This window comes from Pipistrellus kuhlii, unplaced genomic scaffold (genome assembly GCF_014108245.1).
Source record: "Pipistrellus kuhlii isolate mPipKuh1 unplaced genomic scaffold, mPipKuh1.p scaffold_m20_p_53, whole genome shotgun sequence".
NCBI lineage: Eukaryota > Metazoa > Chordata > Mammalia > Chiroptera > Vespertilionidae > Pipistrellus > Pipistrellus kuhlii.
In genome coordinates, this window is record NW_023425555.1 from 353303 (window position 1) to 368344 (window position 15042).

Below are 15042 nucleotides of genomic sequence, written 5' to 3' on the forward strand. Positions count from 1 at the left end.
AGAGAGAGGGTGAGGGATGGACCCGCCCCCGCAGGTCCCACCCTGCCTCCCTCTCCTGCCCGCCCCTGACGCCCCTACCTTGAACCCTGACCCGAAAGCTCTTCTCGATTTCACCGGCAGGGTTTTGGGCCAGGCAGGTGTACAGCCCGTCATCGCCCACCTGGGGACCGCGCAGGGTAAGCGGCCACCCCTGGCCCCAGGCTGCCCACCGCCTGGCCTCCTCCCTTTACAACGAAGGACCCCACTGAGCCTGCCCTCCCACTTCCCAATCACCCCAGTCCCCTCTCCGGGACACTTCTTAGCTATCTCCCTCTCAGCCTTGCTTTCGGGCTGAGGCCAAGCCTGCCTCCTCCAAGAAGCCCCCCCTGACTGCACCAGCCCTCCTCCGGATTTATGGTTTCTGCATCAGCCTTGGCTCTGGCGGGGCTGGGAGCCCTCCCCCTCCCCCCGCACCGAGGAGGACCTTCGCCAAACCCTGCCAGATGCCGCTCGGACCCCCACCCCGTTCCCTCCCCCTCCCCCAGCCCCAATAGCAGGCAAGATAGCAGCACCTGCACAGCCTCCACCCGGAGCCGCTGCCCCGTCCCTCTGCCGTCCTCCTGGCTGTTCAGGGCCCGCCCGTCCTTGTGCCAGGTGACGTTGGGCGAGGGGGTGCCCCGGGCATCGCAGCGCAGCTCCAGCAGGGCCCCGGGGGCCAGCGCCAGCTCCGCGGGCGGGCCCGGGTTCTCCAGGCGGGGGGGATCTGTGGAGCGCCGCGCCGGCGTCAGCGGGGGGCCCTTGTTGGAGCAGTGGGAGCCGGGGTGCACCCCCCCCTCCCCACCGCCCAGGCGCTGACAGGGGCAGAGCCGGCAGGGCCATGAAGGCGGGTGGTGCGGGAGGATGCTGAGGACAGGGGAGCCGCGGCCCCTCTGCCTGGGACAGCGATTCCCGCCTTAAAGCTGACAAGGGCCGAATGGACCGGAAGGCACAACGGACACACGTGTTTTCAATGCACAGCGACTCCAGAGAAATCGTGCGCTTGAGAAGTAGGCCTCCCTCCCACCGTGTCTCAGTGGCTCCTCCCGGCTTTGCGTGGTTTGGGGACAGGACTGAGGAGGCAGCCCCACGAGAACCGAGCTTCCCGGCTGCCTGCTCCCCAAGCCCTGTTCCAGGTCCCGGGGCACCCCCCTTCCCTCCCCCGCCCTGGCCCAGGGGTGCCAGCGTGGGGGCAGACGACCCACCCATCACCGTCAGCCGGAAATGCCTCCTGGCCTCCCCCGCCTCGCTCACGGCCACACAGGAGTAGGTGCCCGCGTCCCCCGCCCCCGCCGCCTCCAGCTGCAGGCCGGGCCCCCGTTCGAGGCTCTGGAGGAGCAGGGGCTCCCCGTCCTTCAGCCATGACACCAGGGGCAGGGGGCTGCCCTGGGCCTCACAGGGGAGGACCACGGGGGAGCCACGGGCCACCGCCACGCTGTTCTGGAACTCCGCCGGCTCCAGGACGGGGGGCACTGTGCAGGGCAGAGGGTGGGCGCGCGTCATTTCACCCCGTGCCAGCTGGCCCTCCCCCTGGCCCTTTGCTCTGGACAATCCCTCCTCCTCCAGGCAGCCTTCCCGGAATGGCTGAGGCCGGGCGAAGTGCCCGCTCTGTGCTCCCCCAGCGCCCTGTCCTTCCCCTCGCCGCTCTAGTCCCCGGGCTGGTGGTCACCTCTTTACAGAGCGCTGACCTCCCAGTGGCAGGGGCCGCCTCTGCTCACTGCGGTACCCCAGTGCCTGGCAAGGTCCTGGCACCCCACCGTGTCCAGCGACTACTCGGGAGGCGAACAGACCGGACCCAGTGGCCGTGCATGCCCACTCAGGCCTTCGTTCTTACACCCACGGCCGCGGCCAGCCCAGGGCGCCCCGCTCCGTACCATGCACCTGCAGGGTGAAGTTCCTGTCGGCCACGCCAGCCGGACTTGCAGCCACGCAGGTGAAGACACCGGCATCTGCCAGCTGCACCCGGGAAATCCTGAGCCCCTCGAAAAGGGGGAGAGGACGGGGAGGGCGGCTCAGTGCAAAGGTCCCCCCTTCCCCACTCTGTCTCCCAGAGGCTGGCCAGCAGAGGGCGGCTCCGAGGCAGCCTCTGTCTCACCTGAGGACTCGGCCGGAGCCGAGGAGGTGGGTGCGCTGGGAGAGCGGGAGGGGCAGGCCGTCCTTGAGCCAGCTCATGTGGATGGGCGGAGAGCCCCGGGCTTGCCAGCTCCCCCGCCCGGAGCACCAGGGGCCCTGCGCCCTCGGGCCCCTGCTCGATGGAGGGAGGCACTGGGGTGGGAGAGAGAAAAAAGGGGCAGTGAGGGGTCTACCGAGGGGCTCTGGGCCGGGCAGGGGTTTCTCCCAAGGAGGAGATGCCTAGACTTTGCCCCACCCACCCGGGAAGGAATGAGGGCCACTGCCTGGAGGCCAGTCTCACCCCACCCCTGCCCTGAGCTCCCTTCCCATCATGCTCTATGCCCACTCCCCGTGGACCCCCGGCTGCAGGGTGCCTCTGGCCTGAGGACGCGGCCGAGGCCCAGAGAGGTCACACGTGCCCGGGCTCACACGTGGGCACGGCTGAGGCCCTCCAGAAGCCTACACTCGCATCACCGTCCAGCTGCCCCAGTCGGTGCCCGGGAGGCCCCCGGAGCCAGGCTGCCGCGGTCTGTGGGGGGCCCCCTCCCCTCCCGTCCCGCTCACCCAGCACGTTCACGGTGTGCAGCCTGGCGTCCTCGCCCGCCGTGTTGTGGGCCACGCAGGTGTAGGCGCCCGCGTCCGAGGCCGCCAGGCCCTTCAGCACCAGGGAGCCGCCGTCCAGGTAGAAGCTGCTCGGGAGGGGGAGTGGGGGGCAGGGGGTGAGGGCGGCGCCCCGGCGGGCGCCGGGGCGGGGCGGGGCGGGCCGGGCCTTACCGGAGGTGCGGGCCCGCGCCCTGGCCCAGCGGGCGGCCGTCCTTCAGCCAGGCCACCTCGGGCGGCGGCTGCCCGTCGGCTTCGCAGTCCAGCCGCGCCTCCTGCCCCTCCAGGACGCTGTGCTCCTGCGGGGCGCCCGCGCTGCGGATCCGGGGGGCCGCTGCGGCAGGGGCTGCGTGAGGCCGGGCCGCGGCGGGGCGGCGGGAGGGGGGCACCGGGTGGGGGGCGCGGGGCGGACACGTACCCAGCACGGCCACCGCGAAGTCCTTGCGGGCCTCGGCCTGCGCGTTCTCGGCCACACACGTGTAGGTGCCCGCCTGGGCCGGCTGCAGGCGGCTCAGCTGGAGGCGGCCGCCCCGGGAGACCACGCCCTGGGCCACGCTGCTCTCTGCGGACAGACGGGCGGGCCGGCCGTCACCTGCGCGGGCCCGCCGCCCCAGGGGCCGCCGCTGGGCCAGACACCAGTGTCATGTGACTTCCTGAGGAGGTGTCCACCCCCCCAAGAAGCTGGAAAGACCCCGGGAATCCCTGTGCCCCTCCCGCTTCTCGTGTTCACAGGGAAACTGAGGCCCAGGCAGAGGCAGGGCCTCCTCCCAGCCACCCTCACGGCTTTCTTAGCCTGGTCCCGGTTCTGTTCCTCACAGCCCCTCCCTCCTGCCTCCCGCTGGGCGTTTCTTCCCAAGAGGCCCCCCTGCCTCTAATGTCTGGGACTTGTTCCTCTTTCTTTTTTAAAAATATATGTCTATTGATTTCAGAGAGGAAGGAGGAGAGAGAGAGAGAGAGAGATCAATGAGAGAATCATGGATCGGCTGCCTCTGCATGCCCCACACCGGGGATCAAGCCTGCAACCCGGGCCTGTGCCCTGACCAGGAATCCAACTGTGACTCTTGGTTTGTGGGTCAACGCTCAACACTGAGCCACACCGGCCAGGCAGTGGTCCTCTTTCTGTCCCCTCTGAGGCCCGCTTAACCTTCCCTCCAGCTCCATTCACCCCCCCGCCCTCCACACACACACACACACTCCACTGAGCGAGGATTCCGATCAAGGTGAGCCAGCCGCTCACTGACCCTGACGCAGGCCGGCGTGGGGCTTCCTGCCTAACAACCGCCCCTTCCTTCTCCCCTGAAGCTGCACTTCTGCCCCGAAGCTGCCTCAAACGGTGCCAGCCCAGCCCTCTCTGTCTCCCCCCCGCCCCCCGGCAATCTGTGCAGCCAGCCCTTCAGCACAGAACGAAGCAACTATGACATGTCCGACGGTGAGAGTGGGAATGGAAAGTGCACGAAATAGTTCCTGTCCTCAGGGCGTGCCCAGTGATCGGAGCCGGGGACACGGGAACCCTCCTGGGTGGAGCCAGGAGCAATCAGGCAGGCCTCTGGAGGAGGTGTCTCCGCTGAGACGGGAAGGTAAGAACCAGCCAGGGGACAGGGGAGGTGGGCAGGGGAGTCGGGGCGGGTGTTTCAGGGAGGAAGCAGCTGGAGGTGAGAGAGAACGGGGCCTGGGCAGCCCACCCCCAGGTGGAAACCCAAGGGAGGAGAGTGCACGCCACACACACACACACACACATACACACGCACGCACAAGCACACACGCAACCACAAATGCCCCCAGCACACGAGTCATCACAGCAAAGGCGCAAACAACCCGGTCCGCCAGCGGCCGCACAGCGAGAACTCGGGACAGGCTCACACAATAGTCATCCGTGAAAAAGGCTGGAAACCAGAATTGAATTTCACTTAAAAAAGGAAGAAGAGACCCACACTACAACATGAATGAACCTGGGAAACATGGTGCTGAGTGGAGGAAGCCACGCTGTGTGGTTCCATTTGTGTGAAATGTGCCGGAGAGGAAATCCACAGACAAAGCAGGCGGCGGCTGTCTACAGCTGGGGGGGGAGGAGGGGGTGGTTGGAGGGGACATGGGGAGTGAAGGGTAATGGGTATGGGGTTTCCAGCGGCTTTCACTGTCCTTTTGTTAACTAAAGAGATATTTAGCACTAAAAAGAGAAGAGGAATCGGATCACTCACCAACGGGCATTCTGTCCTTCAGCCAGGTGACACGGGGGGCAGGGACCCCCGTCACGTCACAGGTCAGGACCAGGGGGCTCCCCGCCACCTGGCTCACCACCTCCGTCTGGGGGTTCTCAAACGTTGGGGGCACTGCAGGAGAAAGGCCAGATGCCCAGAATCGTAAGACTCTGCCCTCCCTTCCTCCCAGAGAGAAGAGGGATGTTCGAGAAAGCCCTTCCCGGTGGCTGGGAGCTGACATTTTAGGCTTTGCCATTGATGGGGAATGGGACGTGCGCTGTTTTATTCACACGCAGAACCCGCAGCTGGCTGTTTCAAAACATCTAGAGCAGAGTCCAGGAGGGGTCCACTTAGCCCAAGGAGGGTAAGTGCATGGTCCACGACCAGCAGTTCTAGTTTATGCCAGAACAGACATCACTAATCAATCCCTACACTCTCCTGCTCAGTGGGAGGAAGTCACCTACCCAGGCAGCCACCACCAGTGGAACAGCGATGGCTGCACTGAGGATGAAATGCCATTGCCCCCAGGGACCAGACATTCCCCCGATGCCCACCGTTCATCAAGGCAGCCATCAGGTGAAGGGGTGTGAGCTTTGAGCAGCAGGCATGGTATCAATAGTTTACATTTTTAAAATGTTTCTCAAAGTGTGGTACGTGTACCCCCAGGGGTACGGGGAGAGTTTGCTGGGGATATGCACTGCAACGTGCCTAGCTGCACCTAATTCTACGTTCTCATGAGTACGAGGGGTACTCAGCGTTACGAAAATTATAGAAGGGGTACACATATGTCAAAAGTTTGGGAAACACTGGTTTATAATACAACAACGGTATCCCCACTACTCCCCGGGTGGGGACTCTACTGCTTTGCTATTTTCGGCCAGTTGCTGGTGTCTGCCCAACCTGTCTTCATCTTGCATAGCAATTTTATAGAGCACGTGGTTGTTCAAGTGGAAACTACATTTCCCAGCCTCCCTTGCAGCCTGCTGTGGCCAAAGGGAACGCAAGCGGAGGGAACAATTCTACTCGTGCTCTTTTCTGCTTCCTGTGGGCTAGGACAAGATTCAACGTGTCCCAATTCCAACCACACGGGCAGGGACACCACCCTGGGGACAGGAGAGCCATAAGATGGAAGGATCCTGGGCCTCTAAATTTCCCCATGGAGCCCAGCTACCCCAAATCTAGACACTCAGGTCTGGGTTTATAGACGGGAGAGGTTAAGTCCTGTTCTGATCCTGCTCATTTCTACTCCAGATCTTGTTCTCTCAACACTGGGCAACGCCGCCTCTTCCCAGCGACGGCCCTTCCCACCCTCAGCACCTCGCGTGTTGCTAAGGATCCCATGGAAACGCCCACAGACCGTCCCCGCTTACCCTGGACCGTGAGGACGAACGCCCGCGTGGCCTCCCCGGCCGCATTGCTGACCTTACAGCTGTACACGCCTCTGTCTGACACCTGGGGCAGAGAGCACGCGTGGTGACGGCGGGCACAGGGCTGGGTCCCTATAGCTGCCCCCAAACACCCAGGCCCCGGAGCCTGCCAGAGTGGGGACTCCCCAGACATGCTGGTCCTGCTGGGGAGGTCAAGGTGAGACCTGACCCTCAGACCTTTACCAAGACCCTCAGGAAGCAAGAGGGCCCCTGTAAGGTGAAGACAGGCTCCAGACCCCACCCCACCCAGGCCGTATGCAGCCAAGCCTGGCGGAACAGCCCAGGGAATTGGGGAGCAGGAGTGAGGAGCCCAGGGTGTGTTTCCAGGGGAGCAGCCGACATCCAGCCAACGCTGTGAGTGTCTGATCCACACCAGCCGGGCGGGCAGAACCGACTCCCAGGAAGGGAGGGCGTGAAGGGCCTGCAAAAAGCTTCCAGATCCTGCGGAAGCTGAGGCAGGTGGCGGTGAAGGGACCCGCTCAAGGTCATTCTGTGAGGCCCCGTGGAGCCCTGCCCTCTCCCCCTCTCCAGCCCCGGAGGCGGCCAATTGACTCGGCCTGGGGTCTTGCAGGCTGAGGAGGCAGCAGCCCCCGTCCTGCCTCCCAGCTGCCCGCAGGGACCAGGAGGTGGGGCTGCATGGCTGCCCACGGCCGCTGCCTATCCCCCCGGCCGCTCACCTGGGTGTCCAGGATGGCCAGCTTCTGCCCGCCCTGCAGAGCCTGGGTCCGCTGCGCGGGGACCAGGGGCAGCCCGTCTTTGTACCAGGTCACGGCCGGCTCAGGGAGCGAGTCCGTTTCGCAGCTCAGGACGGCCTTGTCCCCGGCCCTCACCGGGAACCGGTCCTGGGGGCCGCCGAGCGCCGGCCTGAAGGTGGGGGGAGCTGGCCGGGACACGCAGAGTGAGGTGCCGCGCCTTCCCCGTCTCCCCGGCCCAGCCCCCGGCAGCAGTCTATGGAAGCCCACAAGGGCCACACGGTGGACCCCACCCCAGGGCTGGCTCAGACCCGGGGAGTCTTCCTGAGAACCAGGCCAGCGTGCCAACCACCTGCCCTCTCTGGGCCTCAGCCTCCTGGGCCCTTTCCCACAAGCCCCTGCAGGTCCCCACAGCCCTGTCCCTCCAGCAAACCAATGTAGAAGCCAAGGTGAGCCCACAGGGGCTGGCAGTGCCCATCACAGAGCAGGTGGACACACAAATGAATGAACCAGCCCCGGGCATAGAAAGAACCTTCCAGTGAGTCCTGCTCAGAACATCCTGGGCCAGCTTTTCCCCAAGAGGGTTCTGAAGCCCAGGGGCCCCGAGACAGGCTTCCTGCCCAGAACCCTGTGGTCAGAAGCCCCCCCACCCCCACCCCAAGGTCAGAGCTCACTGCTAGGCCCGGGGCTAGGCGCTCACATCTCATCCCAGCCCCTCGGTCAGTCCTTACACCAACTGTCACCTCAGATGAGAGCGGAGGCTCAGAGAGCGGGCATGACTCGCCCACGGTCACTGAGAGAGGAAGCACACAGCGTTTCAGACTCAAAAGCGTCCAGTCTGCAGACCCTGACCTGAGCCCCCGTCTGCGGCCCGACACCGTCGCTGCAGGGGGCTCGGCCCCCAGGCTCCCCGGGGTCCTGTCCCGGCTGTGCTGCCGGCGGGCTGTGGGCAGAGGGCTGGCGGGAGGAGCGGGGATGGCGCACACGGACGTACCCAGCACGCTGAGCTGCACCAGCCTCTGGTCCCGGCCGGCGGCATTGAGGGCCTCGCACAGGTACGTCCCGGAGTCTGCCGGCTGCACCCGGGCCAGCTGCAGTGTGTGGGTGCCTGCCATGGGGGTGGGGCATCAGTCCAGCGGGCTGCCCCCCGGCTCCCAGGCTGGTCCCCACAGAGCTGGACCCCGCGCCTTGGGGCACCCACCAGGCAGGAGGAAGACGCCCTCTCCCAGCGGGAGGGCCTGGCTGTCCTTGTACCACGTGACCTCGGGGCTGGGGTGAGCTCGCACGTCGCAGGGGAGGGCCACGCTGCTGTTGAGGATGGCGGTGACCTGCTCGGAGCCCGGGCCTGAGATGTGCGGTGGGACTGTCCCAGAGCCACGGGGTAAAGACAGACACTGAGAATGCACGCCGGCGGGGTGCAGACGGAGCACGGGCCCCAGCTCCCGGCTCCGGCGGGGCGGGCGGCCGAGCCCCTGCTCGTCATCACGACGCCCAGGTGGGCGCCCGGGGCGTGGGGACCGGGGAGGGGGAGTCACTTTCCCACGGCCACTCAGCTGGCCAGCGGCAGAGCCGAGGATCCATTTAGGTTTGAGTCCTAGACCTTGAGTGCTCAGCGCTGTCACCCCTCTGTTCCCGAGGCTGCAGCCGCCCCCTCCGGAGGCCGAGCCACAGCCCCTGAGCGGCGCGCGTCACAAGAATGTGGAGGCCAAGAGCGCCAGCTCTGGGCGGTGGCCCCCACGGGGCGACCTCTCTGTCTCTGCGGCTGTGGGGCTGGGCAAACCCCTCAGCTCTGCGGGAAGGAGTCAGCCCCATGCCAGGTACACAGTAAGTGCTTAATGGTGGCGCTGGAAGGCCAGGTACACAGTAAGTGCTTAATGGTGGCACTGGAAGGCCAGGTACACAGTAAGTGCTTAATGGTGGCGCTGGAAGGCCAGGTACACAGTAAGTGCTTAATGGTGGCGCTGGAAGGCCAGGTACACAGTAAGTGCTTAATGGTGGCGCTGGAAGGCCAGGTACACAGTAAGTGCTTAATGATGGCGCTGGAAGGCCAGAGGAGCAGCTCGCTGACCTCCTCCAAAAGGCTTAGCGTCAGCAGGTGTCCCTTCAGGCACCTGGGGACGGCCCTGGGTGATCGGGGGCCCCCCCAAATGCTCTCTCTCTGTAACGAGGTGTGGCTGGTGCCAGGCCAGGAGGACTCCCCTCTGGGGGCAGCCCTGGGGCCTAGGACAGGGGAGCACAAGGCAGTGCCCTGGGGGAGGGACGTGGTGCCGTGCCGGCCCCAGAGCAGGTGGGGTGGCCCGAAGCACCAGCTGGGGAGTCATGGGGGGGGCCGCTGCTCTGCCCAGCTCACCTTGCACCCTGAGCGTGAAGAGCTTCTCCACGGAGCCCGCCGGGTTCTCGGCCACACACATGTAGCTGGCGGCGTCGGCCACCTCCGCCGTGGAGACCTGGGGGTGCAGAGAGGCGGTGCCCGATGGCGGTGGACCCCTTCCCGGGAGCCCCTGGGGGGGACCCTCCCCTACCAGGCTCGGCGGGCACCCGGAGGAACCCCGCAGAAGGCCGCCTTTGTCCACACCGAGCAGTGCGTGGGGCGCCCCCGATGGGCACGCACACCCCGCGTCCGTCTAGGGCAATGGTCGGCAAACTGCGGCTCTCGAGCCACATGCAGCTCTTTGGCCCCTTGAGTGTGGCTCTCCCACAAAATACCACAACCTGGGCGAGTCTATTTTGAAGAAGTGGCGTTAGAAGAAGTTTAAGAAATTTGGCTCTCCAAAGACATTTCAATCGTTGTCCCGTTGATATTTGGCTCTGTGGACTAATGAATTTGCCGACCACTGGTCTAGAGCTCTCTGAGACACTCAGGAGGGGAGGGCGAGGCTGGGCTGGGTGAGCCCCCATAGCTAACGAGGTGGTCTCCCCCCGCCCGAGGCTGCCCTGTGCGGTGCGGAGCTGCAGGGGTCCGGGCGGCTGTGTTAGAACCGGGGTGGCCCAGGTGCTGCCCAGGCCCTGAGCCGCGCTGGCTGAGCTGTGACATCGGCAGGGTTCCCAGGCGCCACCCACGCCCTTGCCTGCGGGCGGCACATGGTGGCGGTTGGCATGCATCGCTTGGGGGTGGAATGGAAGCCCGGGAGCTCCTGCAGGCTCTCGGGCAGGGGCCTCGTTTGGCTTGGGTAACGGCAGCTCCTGGTCCCAGGCTAGGGCACCGAGCCTGGGCAGCTGCGCCTTCAGCTACGTCGGGGGACGCCCTGACCTGCAAGACTCGCCCGTCCTGCAGGACCTGCAGCCGCGGGCTCGGGGAGAAGGGCAGTCCGTTCTGGAGCCACGAGATGGTGGGCGCGGGGCTGCCCAGGGCCGGACACTGCAGGCTGACGGTGCTGCTGGCGTTGACGGTCACCTCCTCCACCAGCTCCTCCGTGTCCCCCGGGATCACAGGCGGGGCTGGGCGGGGAGAGGGGGGTGAGGAGCAGGCTGGGTGCCAGGCGCTGGCTGGGGCTCCGTGTGCCCCGCTCACCAAGCCCTCGGAGCCCTGGTGCAGCTAAGGAACCCGGCACAGAGAGAGCTGTGAACGGCTGGAGGTCACACAGCCAGGAAGCAGCTCACTTGGGAGTTTGAACCCAGTCCTGTCTGCTTTCAGAGCCCACCCCTACCTTACCAGCCTCCAAGTCCTGCCAGATGGACCACGTTCCCCTCCGTGACCCCTGGGGGGCCCTCCGGGGCCTGCAGACGCGACACCCCCTCCCACCACCAAGCCGGCCACTCACTCAGCACCACCAGCTCGTAGTGCAGCCAGTCCTCGCCCGCCTCGTTGGAGGCCCTGCAGGAGTACCTCCCGGCATCCTCCGCGCGCACCAGGGGGATCTGCAGGACCCGGCCTCCTGCGGGGACAGGGAACGGAATGGGGGGAGGTGAGGGGGGGGCAGAGGCCTGAGCAAAGGAGAGGAAACCTGCTCCTTCCTCCTTAGGGGACCTGGGACACATCACACCCCACAGCCCCCCATCTGCGAAACGGAGAGCATCTGCCTGCCCCGCCCAGCTCTCGGGCCCAGGGCACCAGGCAGAGGTCAGGGAGGTGCCATGTGCCAGGCCTGGCACACTCCCCTGCTCCCTGACTCTGGGCGGCAAACACTCCCATCTCACAGATGGAAAGACTGAGGCTTCCCAAGCACACCCTGCAGTGCTGAGCCCGGCTCCTTGGTGAGGGCAGAGGGAAGGGCCAGAGAGTGTGGCAGCGGCTCTTGGGAGGCAAAGAGGCAGCTCGGGGCGGTGGTGGTTGGGGGTGGATGTTGCTAGCAGGTGTCACCCGAGACCCTCTGTGACCCAGAGCCTGCCAGGCCCAGACCCTGGCATCTCCGGGGCTGGAGCTGGTCTCCAGCAGGGGCCGAGTGAGGGTCACTGTGTGCTCACGTACTCGGTCGGGGGCTCGCTGGCCCAGGCTGGGGCAGGGTCGGGGGTGGGGGAGCTTGTGACCAGGGTTGGAACTAGGAGCTCATTACATCAGAGCCAGGGGGCAGCGGCCATGATGAAGGAGGGAGGGAGGGAGGGCCGCTGTCAGGGTCCTTTATGTGTGAGGTTAACCAGTGTGCCGGGACTGGGAGTCAGTGGCCAGGGTCAGAGTTCAATGGTGGGGTTGAAGGGTTATGGCTGGGACAGAGGGGCCGGGGCTGTGGCCAGGGGTCAGCATGTGACCGAGGTCTCTGTGTACCAGAACTGGGGTCAGTGTCCAGTCCGAAAGGAGGCGGGTGTGTGTGTGTGTGAATCCAGGGGTTCTGACAGGAGCAAACAGCTGTCACAGCGCTGCCTCCGGAGCTCGGAGGCCGCCTTCTTTTGCAAGAGCCAAAGTACAAGCCCTGGAACGGCCCTGCTCAGCGCCCCCGAGCCCCCACTCGCCGCCCTCGCCCCGCCCTCAGCAGCCCAGCACAGCCCACGCCTGGCAGGGCCTGAGCGGGGAGACCACGGAACCCCCCGAGACACAGAAACTGTGCCGGAATCTCTCCCGGCTCTGCTCTACCCCAGGGGCTCGGCCAGCCGCCCGGGAAGCTCGGCGTTTGGAGCCTTTTCATTCAAAGTCCTCCACAAAAACACAAACAAAACACAACGATTCTAAATAAAAGGTTTGTTTTCTTAAAAAACTAAATCGCCTTCAATAAATATAAAGCAGTAAAAAGAAAGCCAAGGTGACTTGGCCCCGGTCCCTCAGCCCAGTGGGAGGTTCCCCTGCTGGGATGGTCAGGAGGTGCCAATAAAGCAGGGGCTCCTGCCCAGCTGGGGCTGCTCAGAGGCTGAGCGTCCACCTAGGAACCAGGAGGTCAGGGGTCGATTCCCGGTCAGGGCGCATGCCTGGGTTATGGGCTCCATCCCCAGGAGGGGGCGTGCAGGAGGCAGCTGATCAGTGATTTTTTTTTCTCACCATCGATGTTTCTCTCTCTCTCCCTCTCTCTTCTTCTCTGAAATAAAAATTTTTTTAAAGCAGCAGCTCCCTCTAAGAAAGGCGCCAGCTGCGGCGGTGATTTCAGGGCGTCGTACGCAGCTCTGGAAGCCCAGGGCACTCCCAGCGCCGGGCTACAGGCGGCGGCTCAGGGCAGCATGGGCCCGAGGTCCCACAGCGAGCAGCACATAGGGAGCTCAGAGGCCCGGCAGGACGGCAGTTGAGGGGACCAGCTCTGATGCGGGTGTGACCCCGTCCCTGCCTGCAATGCCCCCACTTCTCCGTGCAGCCCGGCCTACCTTGCAGGACGGACACGCCGTCGGTGGCCGAGAGGGGCTGGTCCTCCCGGTACCAGGTGAGCTCGGGGGGCGGGACCGCGTTGGTGTCGCAGTACAGGTATGCGGGGCTGTTCTCCACCACCTCCCGGTATTCCGTCACCCCACCCCGGGCCTCCTCCTCCTCCCGGGACAGGATCTCGAAGGTTGTGCTGGCATCCCCCACCTTCTGGAACATGGGGGGCACTGGGGAGGGGTGACAAAGCCGTTAGGACACACAGCGGGGGGTGGAGGGGCACCTCTGCTCAAGAACCCGCCCCTCCCCCGTCCCAGCTCCCCCAGGATGGACAGGGCACTGTTTGAGCCAATCCCGTGGGTCCGTGGTCAGCAAACTGTGGCTCGTGAGCCCCCTGCGGCTCTTCCACAAAACACCACGGCCTGGGTGAGTCTATTTTGAAGAAGTGGCGTTGGAAGAAGTTGTTTAAAAAATGTGGCTCTCCAAAGAAATTTCAATTGTTGTGCTGTTGGTATTTAGCTCTGTTGACTAATGAGTTTGCCAACCACTGCCGTAGGTCAAGGCGTTTTTAAAATTCGCTCATCTCTTCAACTTAGTGGTTTTTTGGTGTGTGTGTGTGTGTGTGTGAGTGTGTGTGTGTGTGTGTGTGTGTGTGTGTGTGTTTTGCAACGAGTGTTTATTGATCAGTTACTACGCCGGGCACTGGAACAAGGTTCCTGCCACCGCAGCCCATGCCCAGTGGCTGCCAGACCTCGCCCAACAGGGTGGTATTTTTCACGGGAGGAAGCCAGGTGCTGAGCTTGGCCAGCCTGTTTATCGGAGCCCAGAGGCACAAAACCGCGGGCTTTTAGAACTGAGGGGCCCCTCAAGGCCACCCCATCCAGCCACCCACATGTCACAGAGCAAATCTAAAGCCGAGGGGCAGTGATGTCCCCAGGTCACAGAGGCAGTGAGCAGAAGGGCCCAGGCTGGGCTCGGGGCCAGACATGCCCGATGGTGTTGAGAAAGGGGACCGGCAGCCCGGCCGGCGTGGCTCAGTGGTTGAGTGTCGACCTATGAATGAGGAGGTCACGGTTCGATTCCCAGTCGGGGCACATGCCCAGTAGGGGATGTGCAGGTGGCAGCTGATGGATGGTTCTCTCCCATCATTAATGTTTCTATCTCTCTTTCCTCACCCTTTCTCTCCGAAATCAATAAAAATGAAATAAAAAGGGGGGTGGGGGAGGTGCAGGCAGCTGGGACAGAGATTCTGGAAGCAGACACTGCCCCCAGCCATGCTGCCCGGCCCCCGGCCCCCGGCCCCCGCGGGCCCTGCTGGCCGCACACACCCTGGATGAGCACGCTGAAGTCCTGGTCGTCCTCGCCGGCCACGTTGGTGGCCACGCACAGGTACCGGCCGGAGTCTGAGGCCCTCGTGGGCTGGATTTGAAGCAGCCGCCCTTCCCCCAGGACTCGGAGCCGCTCGTGGGGGGTCACGGGCTGGGGGGAGGCAAGAGGGGGAGCATGGGTCACAAATGGGGGGAAGCACCCAACGAGTATACGTAGATTCTAACAAAGTTTTAAACACACATCAAACTGGTATGACACCCTGGAAACCTGGTAAAATCAAATCCGTATGATAAAAGTCGGAGAGAATGAAACGGGTGAATATCAAGTTTAATGGGACCTGTTCCCTATTAACATGCAAAGGGCGAGGCGGGGTCCAGCCCAGCTCTGGGCCAGGTGCTCTGACTGTCTTTTCCGGAAGGTTCTGAGCAGGGCCCGGGGGACCCAGAGGAGGGACCCTGAGGCTGCCCCGGGGGCCCAGCTCACCCGTCCGTCCTTGTACCAGCTGATGGCCGGCGGGGGCGCCGCCCAGCACTCACACTCCAGGGTCAGGGTGCTGTTGACCTTGGTCTTCACCTCCTTCACTCCGACCTCCCCCAGGGAGTCGTCTTTGGAGATGGAAGGGGGGACTGCAAACCACAGGGGGGTCTGAGGAGCCGGCCTGGGGCGGGGGCTCACCCTGGTCCCAGGAATGGGGGGCTGGCTGAAGGATCCTGGGTTCAATTCTAGTCAAGGGCACGTGCCCTAGTTGTGGGCTTGATCCCCAGCAGGAGGCAGCCAACCAATGATTCTCTCTCATCATTGATGTTCCTCTCTCTCCCTCTCTCTCCCTCTCCTTTTCTCTCTTGAAATCAATAAAAATATATTTTAAAAGAAACCACAACCACCAAAAAACCCCCCAACAATACCAAAACCAACAAATGGCGCTTGGCAGAGAAAAAGGAGCCCCACCCCTG

At 64.2% G+C, this 15042-nt stretch overlaps 1 protein-coding gene across 1 annotated transcript in view; it reads right to left on the reverse strand.

Moving 5' to 3' along the window:
- The window catches only part of HMCN2 (hemicentin 2), a 128630-nt gene that overhangs the window by 25616 nt on the left and 87972 nt on the right, over positions 1-15042 (reverse strand). Inside the window, 20 exon segments of the mRNA XM_045573639.1 lie at positions 79-160; positions 552-742; positions 1221-1487; positions 1890-1987; positions 2111-2209; positions 2211-2280; positions 2692-2816; positions 2902-3061; positions 3146-3289; positions 4926-5057; positions 6296-6377; positions 7030-7232; positions 8039-8152; positions 8246-8407; positions 9395-9491; positions 10295-10482; positions 10806-10919; positions 12769-12990; positions 14089-14239; positions 14573-14715. Coding sequence (XP_045429595.1) covers positions 79-160; positions 552-742; positions 1221-1487; positions 1890-1987; positions 2111-2209; positions 2211-2280; positions 2692-2816; positions 2902-3061; positions 3146-3289; positions 4926-5057; positions 6296-6377; positions 7030-7232; positions 8039-8152; positions 8246-8407; positions 9395-9491; positions 10295-10482; positions 10806-10919; positions 12769-12990; positions 14089-14239; positions 14573-14715 — 2844 coding nt within the window.